Genomic DNA, 16463 nt, shown 5'->3' with positions numbered 1-16463 from the left:
CTATGTTTGCTTGATGAATCCTACATTCAGGGCCCACTGCACGGTTTTCTACTCGCCCTTAGGGTCACCAGAAGACACGAACCTACTTATTAGTCCAGGTAACCCCTTTTAGCTTGTTGCAACGTCTATCAATTTATTGGGAAAAGCCACCCTCACTTTAGTTGGTTGTGATGACATCGTGGATGTGTGTGCATGCTCCCATTACTACCACTTCGAAACTCTCCCTACAATGCATGTGCCATTCCTTCGGCGTAAATAGCGATGGCTTACAGTGTGCTTGTTGTCTCTCGCGGGCTAATGTTAGGTTCTTTCGGACCTTTTGCTGGCGTAATGAAGCTGGCAGAATGACAACCCATGGGACTGCGCTCAAGAAGACGCAGACACTGCCGACCGTCCCGCAACGCAGGACGGATACTCGAGACGTAAACTGCATTTACACGAGCTCAGTTTAATGCACTTAACGACGAAGCGAATTAGAGGAGGCCACATGCCAGCAGCACTTGATTCCACCGGCGAGCGTTCCCACACCTATAAGCTGAGTTCTTACGTATTATACTATCTGACGGGGGGAAAAAATAATAGAATCCGGTGCGGAGAGCGCTTGCTGGAGGGAATGGACACTTACAAGCAAGGGTTTGTGTTATTGCTCCCTCAAGCCAGTGCGAGTGTTTGCGCATGCGCTGACGAGCTCTGGGTACTATCGATTATGCGCCTCCTTGTTGCTAGTGCATGGGTTTCACTATGCACATTTGGTGTCTACATAATGCCCCTTTGCAGGGATTCGCTATGGGGCAGCCAGCCCACTTGAGGAACACCCCTCTAGGAAGTCGTGAGCGCTTAAGCAGAAGTGGCCGACATGCCATGGTAAGCAGGATGCAGCAGTGCTCGAGGAAGCAAACGGCATCCACCCCAGATTTCCCCCGGCAGTAAAAAGATTAACCGGCGGCGTTCTAGGCAGTGATATATCGGCGGGAACAGCGGGAACGGAAGGTTTGGGGACACAAAAAATATAGATTCACACTTGTGATATATGTATTCAAAAATCCCCAGGAGGCAAGATACAAATTCGGCTCTTCCCACGACATCGATCGATCTATCGAGAGAGCTAAATACCATGATTGGCAACACACCTCCACATAACTACAACTAGAGGAAAATGCATACTGCGCGCAACATATACAGAAAATCCCGCCCACCCGCGCAGCGGTGCGCCTGTGGCACAATGCGGGAAATCATCAGCAGGCATCTGCCTTCCCTCAGTGGTGGTGCTGGCTGGTAGGACCCCAACACCATACGATTCTACGCTTTAGGGGCCAAAGTCGGCATCCCTTGCATATATATATATATATATATATATATATATATAGACACATTAATATGTAAACGAAAATTAGAAGAAGCAACACACGAAAACTCCTTTGGGCCACTCGCCATAAAATTGCGGCAGCCTAGGCTTTGACCCCTTCACGCGTGAGAGCCTATGATTAGCTATTTATTCCATCGTGCCGTCTAGGCTCTAGATGGCACTGCCTCAAGGGTGTACTGTGTGCAACTTCGGAAAACTAAGAAATCATCCGTTCCACTGCCGATAGCGAGTCACCCCCCAGCTCTGATCCGCTGAGCTGAGCGGTGTGGGCTGCTGCGCAAAGCTTTCGTTCCTTGCGAAAGTTTACGGCGGGGCCAGGATTACGATGAGCAGTTGGGTTCCTTACCGTCATTCGTCTGGGAATTTTCTGTTTTCATGGCCCTCCAATCATGCCACTTCTCCCTTGGCTGGATAAACGGCGTTTAATCGCATGGCGTAACGGTGGGAGCCTTCTGAGAACGGACGGTACGCAACTTCACTCTTCCCAGGCATTGGAATAGGCTCTGTAGTGCTGCTACAACGATAGCGGAAAGGATCTTGTCTCCGTCGCACGGCAGATCCGTTCGGCTTCTGCAAGCGGTCACTCATGCGGTCTGTATGTACACCGCGCGCTGTGGATGTAGCAGCAGTCGACATAGATGGACCTTCAACGTGGGGCCCACCCGAGGAGCCGCGGCTGCGTTGTCTAGGCCCCTTATCGAAGTGGGAGTACGTTGCGAAAAGGTCTCTGTCTGAGTCTCCCTGGTGATCGAAACCGTGGATAGCTGCTCCACAAGATCCTTGGTCTTCAAGCGACACGGAGTTCGTCACCTCTGCGCCTGCGCCCTTTGGTGTGCATGCGGCGGCGTCGCTTCGAACAGGCCTCGCAGATTGCAACCTAGTTCTCAGCTCCTGCGGGAAATACCATCATGCAAGCGAATGTAGGAGGGCGTCTGTTGTGTTAGTGGATGCGCGGGCATAGGCTTGATATCTCCGAAGCTTCCGAGGGTCCAATCAAGGGGAAGAGGGGGAACAGCAAGCAAGCAAGCTAGCTAAGAGGAGCCTCCCTGGCCTAGGCGGGAACCTCAGGATGTGCGACAAAGAAGAAACACGCTGCCCCTAGAGCAGGCAAACCCGACACGACGCACATGTATAGACAGAGTCAGAGACCGTGCCCACGAAGCAGCACTGTCATTATCGGACGCGAAGAGTAGATAGCACCCGTCGACTGCACTTGAGTAGATCAACATGTCCTTCCCTTCGGTATATATCTCGCCGTCTGTAGCGAGGCGAATCGTTTTCTGAAAAAAAAGAGAAGGACCAGTTGAGAGACACACACCACACAAGCCCTCACTCACACCTTCTCTGAAAAGAACTATCCAAATCAATGCACATTTCTCTGTGTGTACAGCAGCCTGACCCTCCCCAGAATCCCAATCCCCCCTTCTTGCCTCTCCGAGTGCAGCCCTTCACTCTCGCCGCTACGCTTTCTTACGAAAAAACTAGATCCCCTCCAGCTCATGCATCTGTGGCCAACTCTGAAAATCTGGTAAACCCCCTCCAGCTCCTTCTGGTTATTGAGATTTCCGCAACCCCACAGCCCTCTACGCCACAATGCCTCTAGGCCCCCCAAAACGCTCCTGCCCTTCCCTTACCCGAAGCGTCTTGCCACTCGGATCGAGCAGCAGCAGTCTTCCAGTGTCTGTCAGAAGTGCTAAGCAGCGCTGTGGCTGCAACTGGCAATTTGCCTTGTGGGTTCTCCCCCACAGCCGCATGAAGAGCCGCTCACAAAAGCTTCGACGCTCTGCAAGGCCCACATTGCGCATGTTGCAGACAAGCATGCAGCCCACGAATATACCGCCAATCCGAGAGAGAGGCATGCGCAATCGCTGGGGACCTGCCCCCGCTCTGCTCTGCTTCTCAGCACTGCGACAAAAACAACGGGTGCAGTAAAATCTATCGTGCGCCGCCTGAGGTACCCCCTCCTCCCCCCACCCCGTAGGCGTGTATGATGCGCCTCTCGATCCATGGCTGCAGGCCCTTAATAACAAGTACGAGGCACTTCCTCCGCCCCCCTACAAGCAGCGATGCAGCCAAACACCTCCTATATGTAGGGCACGATGCAGCAGCAGCAGGAAAGCCGGAAGAGGGCCTCACCCCGCATGCGCAGGAGAACGCCGTAATAATGCAAATGCTCTCCTTTAAGGAGCCATCTGGCGGCATGAAGGGGGAATTCTTCTTGAACCGCCAAATAACCTTGCTGGAGCTCCTTGCCTCCTCCTGCCTCGCTCACGCTGGGAACGCCAGGGCCTGCGTTCGCGCTACCGTCTGCTGCCAGCGGCGTGCTGTCGCTTACGCCGGAAAGAAACCTTGAACAATCCTCGTCCCCAGCTGGGCTTTTGCTGCCTTCGGCTCCGTCTGCGGAGTCTGCGACGAAGTCTGCATACTCCGAACTAGAAGAAGGACGCAGCAGCAAGGGGGGACCCCACCCGAGCACTGCCTCCGTCACTGCGCAGCGGCAGGAGGCGCGAGGCTCCTCAGTTGCCTCAAACTGCTGCAGCGCACCGTCTTGCCCGCCGATCCCCGCATCGCTATTCGTGAAGGGGGAAGTCGAAGGCGTGGACGGTCCATTGCCGCCTTTCTGTTCCTGCGAGAAGACGCACCGTTTTGGCTTGCTGCTGCACTTGCAAGCCTGCGCAGAGGAGCGTGGGGAGGCGTCGGAGGCCTCCCCGCCGCAGCACATGCAAGTCGCGCTGCAGTCGCATGCAGGGCAGCAGCCCTCTGGAGCCTCAGAAGCCGCCAGCTTGAGAGGAGAAAAGTGCCCGCCCACAGACGGGGTAAGCTCGGCTTCCAAAGCGGCTGCAGCGGCAACCGCCGCAGCGGCTGCTGCACGGCGGGCCTGTCGAGATCCTTGGAAAGCGAAGGCATACTGCGCCACATCGATCGGCAGCGGTTGATAGTGGAGAGTCATGCAGTCGATGCCCTCGAAGAAGGGGTGCTCCAGTAGCTCCTTGATATTCCTCGCGCCGAGGCGCTCCTGCTCCCTCGGATTCAACAGCCGCGTGATGAAGTCGGATGCGCTGGCGGGCAGCTGCTGCGGGAGAGACAGCTCCTCAGCTCCACAGATCGCCCTTGCCAGCGCTGCTGGGGAGTCTCCCTTGAAGGGTGGTTCTCCCAGGAGCAGCTCGTGGACTAAGCAGCCGAAGGACCAGCAGTCGGAGCCAAAGCCAGCAGGGCAGTGCTGCTGCACTGCAGCCTCCGCATCCAGGTCCAAGGAGACAAACATCTCTGGGGGGGAGTAAGCAGCAGTGCCTGCATACGGCGAGAGAACGGGAGTTAGCAAGCGCCCGCTTGCATGCAGAATCTCCCCCAAAGAACCCTGCACCTGCTCCAGCGCGCCCCTCCTGCCGCACATCCGCTGCTCGGGAGGCAGCGCAGGGATGCGTCGCTTGTGGCTGGCGTCTTCTAGGCCTCCCCGCGCGAGCTGCTGCCGCTCCTCCTCCTGCGGCTGATGCTTCGGCTTCCGGTGCTGCCCCGAAGAGGCGGCAAGATGCACTGCCGAGTCGAAATCCACGAGCGTCAAGTGCCCCTCGTCGTTCACAATGATGTTCTCAGGCCGAATGTCTCTGTGGAGGATCCCCCGCAGCCTCAGAGCTCCAAGAGCGGCTGCGGCTTCAGCAGCCCACAGCCTCGCCGCTCCCACAGACAGGCGCAGGCCTGCACAGTTGAGTCGTGTCAGTACGTCTCGAAGCGAGCGCGCTCCTGCATACTGCAGTACGAAGTAGAGGCTTTCCGACGTCTGATACGTTCGCCGAAGATACCCCACACTGGGGTGCACGGGTCGTCCCCCCGCACTAAGAGCAACAAGAGCCTCCTTCTCCACGAGTACTTGGCGCTGCAGTCTGCGGCGCCCTCGCAGCAGGTGCTTCGCAACCTTGAAAAAAACACACAGCCACTCACGAGTGACTCCGACGTGAAAATCGCATTGCCACAAGCACACTGGCCTTCGCAAGCCTGCTACCAGAAAACGCGCTAAAGGCTCAAAGGCCACTAAAACGCATCCCCATAGGCACCAGCTTCCCGCCTCAGCCGCTGTAGCACGAAAAAAAGCAGGCGAAGTCCAAATTCCAGCGCAAAAACAAGACAAGAAACACATACATATAGATATATACATACATATAGATATATACATATATGTAGATATATATATACATACATATAGATATATACACATCCATGTATATATATATAGATATATATAGTTATATATACACATACATATGCATATATACACATATATACACATCTATGTATATACATATATACAACCCCCATCCGTCAAACAGACATACCACTTTGACGGCGACGCATTCCCCTGTGGACCGCTCAACGCAGTGGAAGACGCGGCCGATTGCACCCCTTCCCAGGTAGGCTATGGGTAAATAGGGAGAAGATGCATCAAAGTCTCTGCAGGAGAAGTTGGCACGAGAGGCGATACATGGCGAGTCGACGGGCAGCCCCCCCCCAGGGCATTGCTCTTCTTGTCTTGCAGCTGCCGCCTCTGGTACCGTTCCCAGTGCAGCCACTGTGGAAAGCGGCTCTCCACGTCTAGGATCGGATGCGTCACGATGGATTTTCTTGTGTTGGTGCTCTCGCCTGTGCTGGCCAGGTCCGCTGCCCATGCGGCTGCGAGCATGGGTTTGAATCAGCGACTCTGCTTTGCTGGCTTTTTTACCCGAGGCTTGCCTCTGCCAGCTTTGGTGCTGACGCCCCTGCCATGCTCCTTCGTGAGGCTGCTCGCTGGTACGAGCGTGCTCGTCGAAGCTGGCTGGGGGCCTACTTTTAACGGGCTGCGCCACGGTGTCGCTACTGCCGCTGCCTTCATCCGCTGTACGGGCAGCACCAGCTCGCCTAGGGGTAACGCGGGGACGAGTCATTCGAATTTTCCTGCCGAGGGGGCCTTCAGATGCCAACTCCATCAGCGGCAGTGTTGCGTCTGTGCTGCAGTTCTGAGATACGCCCACGATCCCGTCCATTCCTCCCCTCGTCGGCTTGCGTGGTGTAGTGTCTCTTACGGGGACCGCCGAAACCCCCTCTGGTGATGAGTGGAAATACAGCAGACGCTCCCTAAAAACGAGGTCGTCTGCTGCTGCGACACGATATCCCAAACCAGAACGCCTCCAGCCGAGGCGGCAAAGGGCTCATGCCCCCGCCACCACAGCCAGCGTGCCCTTTTCACTCCCAAACTGAGCGGGCTAAAACATTCAGCGACGGATCCGAGGCAAGGCGGTTGCAAGGGGCCCTGCATAAGCTGTTCATGAAGACGGCGTCGCAGGCCATGAAGGGGTGTAGGGACACAACAGAGGCTGGGCGAAAGCTCGATCGCGCATTCATTCCTCCAGTACCGGCTCCTCCTGTCAAGGAATGCCGCAGCAGCCCCTGCCGCTCTACTTTTGAGCTTGGGAGGGGGGAAGCCGCGATAATACAACAAGAACCGAAACTTTCAGCGAGAGCATGAGCACACGAGCTCCCTCCTATGCGGCAAAACGCAGCAGCATGCCCAGTTGGCGATGCTGCTGCAGCCTTTTACAACTCCTCCTGGAATATTGGGGAACTCAACACACAATCCACAGCGGACTCAAAGAAAGCTTCAGACACTGTAAACTTCGATACCCGCAAGTCTAATGCTCTTGCCACTCCTTAGGCCGGACGGCAGCCGTTCGCGATTCGGGCCCATTAAGACTCTGTTTACCTGTTATTTTTTCATGAGTTACGCGGGATGGTGTGAAATTAATCCATTTAAGGGAAAGCTGCGGACACTGGGCGTGTGTTGCCCCCCGAAGCTCGAGTCGCCTGCTTCCAGCAGTGAGGCAAAGTGCCGAAACTGGCCGCCAGGGTGTGGGCAAGTGCTTCAGCAGTCCGTGGGACTCCATAGAAGTCTTTCTTTTAATAGATTCATCATGAGTGAGGCCTTCGCTGCCTCCAGAAGCTATTCAGTCAGGATGACTGCCTCATGATTGCCTCTTCCCGCATAGCTTAACAGCTCCATATCGGTCACTTTGCAGCCGTGGCAAACTCTGTTGACATCTGGGACTTGGCGCCCGAACTTCCTTTAGTTACGTGCACGCTTCACTAGTGCTCTTCGTTTGACTATCATTAGAGAGCAGAAAGCAGCGCCTGGCCAGGAAACTCCCAGCGCATCGCCACGCCGCCTTGCAGAAAGAGGACACGAGCAGACGCATGCACTCTTTCAAATGTAGAAAATTCCCTCCGACAGGATACCTCACGCCGTACTAACCGATTTAGCATGACCTTCACAGGTACGCAAGCAGTAAGCGCGGAGAATGGGGGCAAACGCCATCCGTTATGGGCAGCACTTTCCAGCTTTCAGGTCGTGCAATAATGTAGTCAACACTGATTGTGAAAACTTTGGCGAAGCATGTAGGCCGATTCAGCTGTTCAGGAACACACCATGCACGACACATATGTAGGCTGGATTCACTAGTTCCTGCTAGTATCCGCCACGCAGCCGAAATGCGTGCCTATGGGGCCCTTGCTCTCCGACATTGCATGCTTACAGAGTACACAAACGATGCACCTCAGTTTTTACGCTCCATAGCTGCCTGGCATCTTTCACAAACCTAGGAGGAGGCATTATAAGCAAGCGAATAGTAGTGAATTCTTTTTCGAATATCGCAGCCCCAATTACGCGAGCGCGTAAATGTAACGGGTAATTTCCCATACACGTACATGCGTCACCAGCATATATGTGTTACAGAGCTACTGGATCTATGAACGAAAGGCAGCTAGCCACCTAGCTGCCGAAGTCAGCGTTGAGCTCCCAAAGCGCCTCCCACACGTTGAAAACCTTGGGGGCAGCCACATAAGAAGGAAGCAATCCTGCTTCCTTAAGGCATAAGATCAAAGGGAACACTGACACACGAATCGCCACTCCTGAAGGTCCGCGTGGACCTCTTTCTCGTGAGGCATGAGGATAACTGCGCTACTTAATAGCGCGGTTGTCCACATGCCTCATCGTCCGGTGCTTTACCTACCGTCCTTCTGCACCTTCCTACGATGAAGGCTTTTGACTCTTCTTACTTGTCGCGGCGATTTGATAGGCTGCTCTACACAATCGCTCTCGCCTTTCTCGTTGGGAGAACAACCCCTCTCCTCCACAGCCTGTACTAGATACGGGTCGGCCGGGGTAGGAGTTTCAAGCACTGCAGGGCTGTGGACTGCTGTTGGCTACACAAGCAACTACGCATAGAGAAAGCGAAGGTTTCGGCAGAAGACTGGTGTCTGACCCAATGGGCACATTGCTAGACGCGTGGGGGCTGCACTTTGGCTGCCAGCGCCACAGAGCCATTCAGGCCAATGCCTTACACAAGCAAAGAAAGGCGCACATCCCAGCAGGATGTCGCCAGTACCTGCGTGGCACTTGCACATGCGCAGTGCACTTGGGCTTCCCAGTGCGCCAGATTACATACGCCATATACAGCCACGCAAGAATTTCTTGAAAACAGCCGATGCCCTTCCGAAGGGCCGGCAAAGCTGTTCTGAAGCGAATCTGTTGTTCATTTGATACGATCACCCGAGAGGGCGACAGGAAAAGTGGCTTGCTGGGCCCCAGGTGAGCCCATTTTTTTCCGCTGCATGTGTTTCTCGATTCCTCGCCAGTCACGCTGCTGATTGTAGGTGCAGGAGACCTGAGGCGAACTGACACTTCTCCGGAGAGAACACGTTGTAGTAGATGCAGTGTCTCTGCTGCTCTCTATATGGCACAAGCCGTCCACTTTTTGAGTGGAGATGAAGCAAAGACATACAAAAGATCCCACTCGGGCCGGGGCGGGCCTCTGCACAAGACTCAACAATGGGAGGTATATACCGTATAAAAGCCGGGCCATGAATTTAACACGTATAGCTCCCTTGCACAGGGAGACGGGCAAAAGGCGGCGCAGCAAGCGCTGCACCTGTCTTCGCGCCCACATCATAGGAATGGGGAAATCCGCAACAGCAACTACTGCTGTGCCACCAGGTTTGCTTGGCGCCTGAAGACGCTTTGTGTAGACCATCGGGGTGTTTGACTTGAATCGAGAAGCTGGAACCTTTCTGCCTGTTATCAGGGGTCTTCCTCTGGCTGTGTCTCTGTACGTGCGCGTAATCACTTCCCGGACCCCGACAAGGGCATATCTCCCTTAAATCCTTGTAACCATCGTTCCCCCGCCACAGCTTATTTAAGCCCTCTGCATTGCAGAAGGCATTACATGACGCGCGGACGTCGCAGCCCTTCCCGAACACCAAAACTCTGACACCCCAGAGAACCAGGGCATTGACACGGCTTCCTCAATCCAACTGGGTGCTTCCGTCGAGGAAGAGGGACTGGACCTTCCCCACTGCTATATGTCTCTTTGGTGCAACGTATTGGGGCCCACAGCCTCAATTGCCAATCTTGCAGCCCTGCTCTCACTACACAAGGATCAGCCTGCAGCTGCGGTACATACCACAGCGACCTGTACTCCACACTATACTTATTCGTCGTTGCTGCGGGCTCTTCCTTTAGGACTGCCGTTGCCTCGACAGACAGCCACCGCGGCTTCCGAGTTAAAAACTGCTCGCGCGATCCATAATTACTGTTGCTTGCGATGCAGGCACTGTACGGAACCAAGTTCGCTAATTTCCACGGTTCAAGGATCGCCTGCATGCTGCTCCCGCGCACAAGGGACTTTACCACGTTGGAGGAGGAGGCTGGTGGTAAAAGAGGGGCGTCCGCCCCCACCCCCACTCATTTTGAATGCCTGCAGAACTGCCTGTTCCCTCCTTACCTGGACTGCTGCTGCTTTCTACCAGCGCTGGCTGGCATACGCCAGATCCGCCGTTAAACAATGAAGGCTGCTGCTTCCTCCATATCCCAAGCAAGTCCGAAAGGCCATTGCTGGCGGCAAGAACGGAGGGGCCCTCCTGTCGTTCGCCTCGTCCACAGGTACTGGGCTCTGCCTGTGCAAAAGGGGCCCCCCGGTTGTCTTGCCCCAGGAGCGCCGCAGTCGGAGATACATCCAACTGCAGCTGCAATTCCTCGGAAGTGCAGGCGGTAACACCAGACTGGCCATCCAGAAGCCGCAGTAGCTGCTGCCGCTGCTGCAGTCCTATATGACCTCCTGGAGGAGACCCTCCTCCTCCGTCTCTAGTACTGCGTTGGGGGGGGGGTCCTGAGGCTTTCCTCAAGTGATGCTGCTGCCATCCTCTCGAAATGCTGTAATCGATGGGAGCTTCCAGGGAGATGTCTTCAAAGCCCCCCAAACCCGTCGCTGCACTTGATCGTGCCGCCTGCCTGGGAGACACTTGCCGTTTTCTTCCTTGCTTTTGGCTGCGAGCATCTTGAGGGACCGTCTTACGCCGGCTCACAGAAGGTGACACAAGCCCTGCTTGTTTCTGCTGCTGCTGCGGCTGTTGCTGCTGCTGCTGAGTCGATCCTCGGCGTCGAGCTGGTAGCGCTGCACTTGCACTGCTGTCCGTTGCCGACGAGCTCGCCAATGCCTCCCCTGACGAGACACCGCCAACCTCTAGACGGTCCAAAGCGGCGACAATGTGTTTTCCTGAAAGGCCACAAGCCCACACAACGCATGCAAATATATATATATACATATATACATATATGTGATTGATGCATTTGCACATCCACTTCTTGAACGTTGCCCTGAGAACCTATCAAGTTCTCCTCGAGACTTTCTGTGCGTCTGAGCGGACTCCAGCACTTTGTACGCTGCGCGACTAGAGGGCGCGTTGAAAGGCGTAAACCCTACAGCTGCAGCTAGGCAAAGCGGCAGAGGGGCCACTCTGAGTCTAGGATTACCGTATGTGCAGCTGCGCAGGAGGGGCAGGTGATCAAGCAAACGGCGAAAGAGGACCTCTCGCTGCTTCCCTTCTGCAACCTCCACCATCCGCTGGACGACATAGTTGCCATATCTGTCAAGCATGAGAGCGGTGACGGGGGCTCCCTTTCTGTGGAAACGCATGCAGATGGAGATCCTTCACGAGCCCGCATAAGTAAGTGTCTCGCTGTCTCCCTTTCGCACATATTCTGACAAGGCGTTAGCCCCACATATACCACCTTCTGCGGTAGGGGGTCTTCTTTGCACGCGCGCAAGCAAAGGGTAGAGGAAGCCACCCGGTTAACCCCGAGCCGACGATACACGATGGGAAAGCAGCAGGTATTATGCCTAGGAAATCCAGGCATGCTGTCCTAGGGAAACTTTATATGGTCCTGTATTGTGATGGCGGCAAGAAATCCTATGTAATGGGAGCAGATATAAGGGAGGCAGGGGGCACAGGCACTCACTGTGTGTCGGGATGCAGCGCGACCGCTAGCAGCTCGGACTGCGCTCGACCAAGCGTGTTGAGGCTTAACGCCCTCTCTACAACGTTGCTGCAAGCGTCAGGCAGCATATTGAAACAGCACGCCTACAGGGAAAAGTCGCATACCGAGGCTTCATGCGACGGTACTGGCTGATTTGGAGAAGCCGGAGCAACAGCAATGCCGCCCCCAACAGTGCATGCAAAAGAGCTACAAAGAGCCCCGGCTGCGCTCCGATCAACAGTGAACACATCAGGGAACAAGCGACAAGGCTCTGCATACCATGCGTATTTCTGAGTAGCGAGTTTCGACAGGTTGGCCTTCAGCAGCTCCACGATTTCCCTGCACAGCCCAAGAGAAGTCGCATGCAGTCGCATGCTTTGTTGCTGAGAAACTGTCCCCTCACCTGCCATGGCGCAGCTGTGCTCTAAAACGTCCCTCCCGAAGGCAGGAAAAACGGAGCTGCCCTCGCATGGGCTGCACTGCAAGTTGATGGGCTTCTGCTGCTACTGGCCTCTGTTTCATCGCCCTCCCCCCTCTTGCCTCCTCCGTCAACCTCTTCAGTAATGTGCTGCCTCCCTACTCCTTATCTCGTTGTCTTCCGTATTCTAGGAGGTGCTGAATGACGTAGTTCCCGAACTGATCTTCAGTCAAAGAGCGCAGAGAAGCCATGACTGCATCCAGCATCGGGGTCTGCACAAAAGGTTGCCACACGCATGCACAAGTACTCCTCACCCTTTAACCGGTGCCAGCAGCATTCTGCTGACGTCCAGCGCGCGCTAAGCCTGAAAGGCTCCCCAAAGTGGAGGGCTAGCTTTGAATGGCGAAGGGCAAGAGGCAGGGAAACGTGCGAGAGGCTGCTCACGATTTGTTCAATGTCACAAGCCTCGGCAAGACGCTGAATGATCCGACAGCCGTAACAGTGGGAGGCGAGGCTCGCCTCCTGTCCCGCAATTGCATCCAAGACAAACTGAGCACCGCCCCTCGGCAGCCTTTCGATGCACTTTTGTATGACGTGGTTTCCTTCAGTAAACGCACAGCACAAAACACGGGCGCAGAATGCAATCCAACTCCTAGATGAAAGAAGTTCTATGCAGTGAGACACAGAGGAGTAGCAAGGAGGCCTCGAGTACCACACACGCACACACACACCTACATACGAAAAAGGGAAGGCCGCTCAGGCCAAAGAGGTAGAAGAAAAACAACAACCAAGACAGAAGGAGAGAATTAAATAGCTTAGACCGCGACGTGAGGGGGAACGGCTGTGCCGCGAGAGTGAGATTCCGACGAGTACAGTCCTTGAGTGGACTTCTTTTTTTGAAGACACCACAGAACTCGATCAGAGGAGGCAAAAGAACAAACACATGCTTGACAAAAGACATCAGAGAGAAGGGACAACAACAACAACACGGGTGCGAAGAGGCAAGCGTTCCATAACTAACCGTTCTGGTCACCGATGCAAGTCAACACACTGCCCTCCAGACCCCTCGCCAGTGTCACTCGGTCGTCCTCATCAAGAGTCTGAGCGCAAGAAGAGGCAGCATTTGAAACACTACGAGATGGAGCGCTTTGGGTCTAATTGGGAACTCCTCTCAGCCCTGCCGCCGCTGCTTCCGTGGGAAGGCGGCCGCAATCTCCGAGGAGCAGCAGTACGTAGCGAGGGAGGCCGCCCTCCGCGAAGGCCAGACACCACATGTCTTGGCAAGAGGAGTGCGACACACACACGACGGGAGAGCAGCAGGAGCAGCTACCTCGGCAAGCCCAGCAGCACACACACACACACACACACACACACACACACACACACACACAGCAGCAGCAGCAAAAAGACGCACATGAAGGGCCTTCTGGATGACGCGGCAACCATAAGTCCGCAAAGACAACCGCTGGACGTCTATAAGCAGCTGCGCATGCAGCAGTTTCTTCTCCTCCGAAGGGCCTAAGCGCAGCAGGAAATGTCAGCGGCGGCCATATAGCGACAAGCCGACGAGATGAAGAGGTGCGAGTGGGGTTCTGCTGTGTGGGGCACGCAGCAGTATTCTGCAGCAACTGCCGCTGCAGAATGGCGCAATCCAGCTTCTGCACCACACTTTCGGGAGGGGTATAGCATACAGATTTCCAAGAGTTTGTGCACGATGGTGCTCCCAGCAGCGTCTGCTGAGAGGCTTCGGATGTGGGGCACCAACTGCGTCAGCAGCAGCCTCCTCGCATCCTCCGTGGCATTATCGAGTACTTGCACGATGATGTTGGCTCCTAGGGCGTTGGTAGAAAACTCTAGCTGCGAACAAAACAGGCGGAAAGGGGGGATGCTAAGTAGGCGGGAGTGCTCTTACGGCGGCACCAGCATTACCAAAAGCATCAGAACCAGCATAAGCAGAGAGCGCGCGAAGCCTTTCGCGTGCAGCAGAAACGCACTAGGACCAAACTCAGTTCCTCTGGTGTCAGATCTCTTGCGTTCAGCCTGCATTCCTCCAGCAGCAAACTGCAACTAGACGACAGCGCAGCTCCTTCAATCTGAGGGGCACACACCGCAAGCTCGAGCACCGAAGGCTTTCTTCGAGTCCGACATCAAAGTTGAGGGCTTAAACACACGAGCCGCGCGCGAGGCTTGGCTTCACACACAGGATGTTTTGCGAGGTGCTCCACGCATCTCTAATCAACGGTTTTGCAAACGTACAGGATCGCGTCCTGCGGTAGAAGAGACAGAAAATCTCCCTTCTTTGCGTCTCTCTCTCCGGCGCCGCTGTCGGCCACCAGCTCCAAAGCGTCCCTCCTCACACACTTCGCTATTTTTTTTCAAGCAAGACGGCAGCATCAAAAGCTGCTCTTCAGCGAGCTGTTGCTGTTGATGCGGCTGCTGTTTCGCAGGAGGCACGCCGGAACCTTTGAATGAACTTACCTTCCTGCCGGCGCTGCTGTCCTCGCTGAGATCCAGCAGCCCTAGGCTCTCTGTCATCCTTTGAATGTTGGCATCCTGCTGCTGCTGAAGCGAGAGCGACACGCGACTTCCTGTGCCGCCTTCCTCCAAGCGCTGCATCAAGTGCAGCAAGACTTGCGATTCAACAGTTCCCTCCTTCAGCCCATCTGCTACACTGTTACCGCCTGGCGCGTTGCTGTCGCCTCTGGGGCATTCCAGTTGAGGGGCCTCCTTTTCATCTAGCAGGCGGATCAATGGTCCTCTGTTCGATGCTGTCTGTTGGTGCTGTTGTTGCTGTTGGTGCTGTTGGTGCTGTTGTTGCTGTTGCTGTTGTTGATGTTGCTGCCTCAGTAGGAGCAACGGCGGCTTCGCATTATCATCGACTGCAGCCGCAGCAGCAACGGTAGCAGACGTCTGCTCTGAAAGCCCTCGCTGTCGTGGTTCTATAAGCTCCCGACTGTGCCAAGAGTTGAAAGGCCCCTCCGCGGGAGAGGCCTTCCTGGAAGGCACGAGATCCAGTGGCTGCTGTTGCTGTTGCTGCTGCTGCTGCCGGCCGGGTTGGATTTGGGCTGGATGCTGCTGCAACAACGCAAGAAGTGCTTCCACTGCAGAGTCTCCGGGGAGTCTCCACAAGCCCTCGGCGCCGCTGCTGCTGCCTTCGGCTGCACTACGCGGCCCCCCCTGCTGGAGTTGCAGCAGTTGCTGTTGGGGAGGCGGCACTTCCTCATCGCCTACGGCACACAGAAAGCGACATCAGAGGCCTTTAGTCCTCAGTTCAGAGCCTGCCAGCAGCGAAACGGCGGGAGGGCTTGCAGCAGCACCAGTGCAGCTGCAGACTCCCGTAAGAATTACGGCTGCAGCAGGGCGGCGATGCAGAAAGATGCAGCAACAGCGCTGCCAGCCGCTGACCGCATCCTTGAAAGGTGGCACTGCTACTTGCAGAGCTGCTACTGCAAGAGTTTTGGTGAATAGCGGCGTTCAGAGGGAGGAGACAGGACGCATTTGGCATTCGCCGCTGGAAAGCCGGCTGCATTGCAGGAGCCACGAATGGCTCTGCGCCGTGGTGGCAGCAGGGAGCTCGCCTCCCGCGGGAGCCTCGCAAGCCCTCCTCGGGGAGGCCCCTAGATTTGCCGCCACCCTCCTCACCTTCGATGAGCAAGCGCGGCAACGGCTGCTGCTTGCAGCTGCTCTCCCGAGCGCTGCACCCGAGAGCCTGCAGCGCCTCGTGTTGCCGCTCCGGAGGGGCCAGCAGCAGACGACCTTGCAGCACGTCGGCAAGCTGCGGCGCCGGAGACAGCCCGTCTTGGAAACTAGGCCTGTGGGAAGAGACAGTTGAGGGGCCCCCACTGCCTTGGTCCCCCACGAGCAAGAAGGCTGGGCTGAGCGGGGAGGCTGGGCTCCTCGAGGGGGGCCCCCCCCCGAGACACTCGGCTGGGCTAAGGAGAGCGCCAGTAAGCAGGGAGACGGCTGTGCTTTCGCTGGCTGTGCTCAAAAGCGACAGGCGCTGATCCGAGGGGCCCCCTGCGTCGAGCTCTTTCGCCTCTGGCTCCCAGGGAGGCGAGAGAAGGTCACCTCCGGGAGGCGGGGAGGAGCCTGCTTTCCCGAAGGCTGGCGGTGCGGGGGGGCCCCCCAGGGGGGGGGCGGCTTCGCCATCCCCCCCAGGATGCGGATTCGCCAAGGGGATCGAGGGTGACCAGCGCGAGCTGCAGCCTCCGATCAGCAGTTCGGAAGGGAGATAAGACCCCTTAGGAGGACGACTCGCCGTTTTTTTTTCCTCGCCAAGGAGCCTGCTGGAACCGCCCCTGCTGCGGGACGGACTAGGAGGACTCAATTGCATGGGGACGTTT

The 16463-nt window shown here is 56.0% G+C and overlaps 2 protein-coding genes across 2 annotated transcripts; both read right to left on the bottom strand.

The window, feature by feature from the left end:
- Positions 1-1753: 1753 nt before the first annotated feature.
- On the bottom strand, positions 1754-6282 carry LOC34617761. The gene is made up of 6 exons (XM_026338196.1): positions 5698-6282; positions 4867-5279; positions 3503-4749; positions 3001-3149; positions 2480-2646; positions 1754-2243 (listed from the first exon to the last, which is right to left on the bottom strand). The coding sequence occupies exons 1-6, from the start codon at positions 6280-6282 to the stop codon at positions 1754-1756; spliced, it is 3051 nt and encodes a 1016-aa protein (XP_026193981.1).
- A 3790-nt stretch (positions 6283-10072) lies between these two features.
- On the bottom strand, positions 10073-16453 carry LOC34617759. Its single transcript, XM_026338195.1, has 12 exons — positions 15526-16453; positions 14989-15347; positions 14377-14844; positions 13812-13977; positions 13535-13638; positions 13142-13220; positions 12565-12722; positions 12283-12392; positions 11982-12041; positions 11685-11771; positions 11199-11347; positions 10073-10941 (listed from the first exon to the last, which is right to left on the bottom strand). Exons 1-12 carry the CDS (start codon positions 16451-16453, stop codon positions 10073-10075), a joined length of 3537 nt encoding a protein of 1178 aa, XP_026193980.1.
- Positions 16454-16463: the final 10 nt, after the last annotated feature.

This window comes from Cyclospora cayetanensis, unplaced genomic scaffold (assembly GCF_002999335.1).
Source record: "Cyclospora cayetanensis isolate NF1_C8 unplaced genomic scaffold, CcayRef3 CcayRef3_contig_24, whole genome shotgun sequence".
Taxonomy (NCBI): domain Eukaryota; phylum Apicomplexa; class Conoidasida; order Eucoccidiorida; family Eimeriidae; genus Cyclospora; species Cyclospora cayetanensis.
Note: the sequence above shows the minus strand (reverse complement) of the source record. Positions and strands in the feature narration are given on the sequence as shown.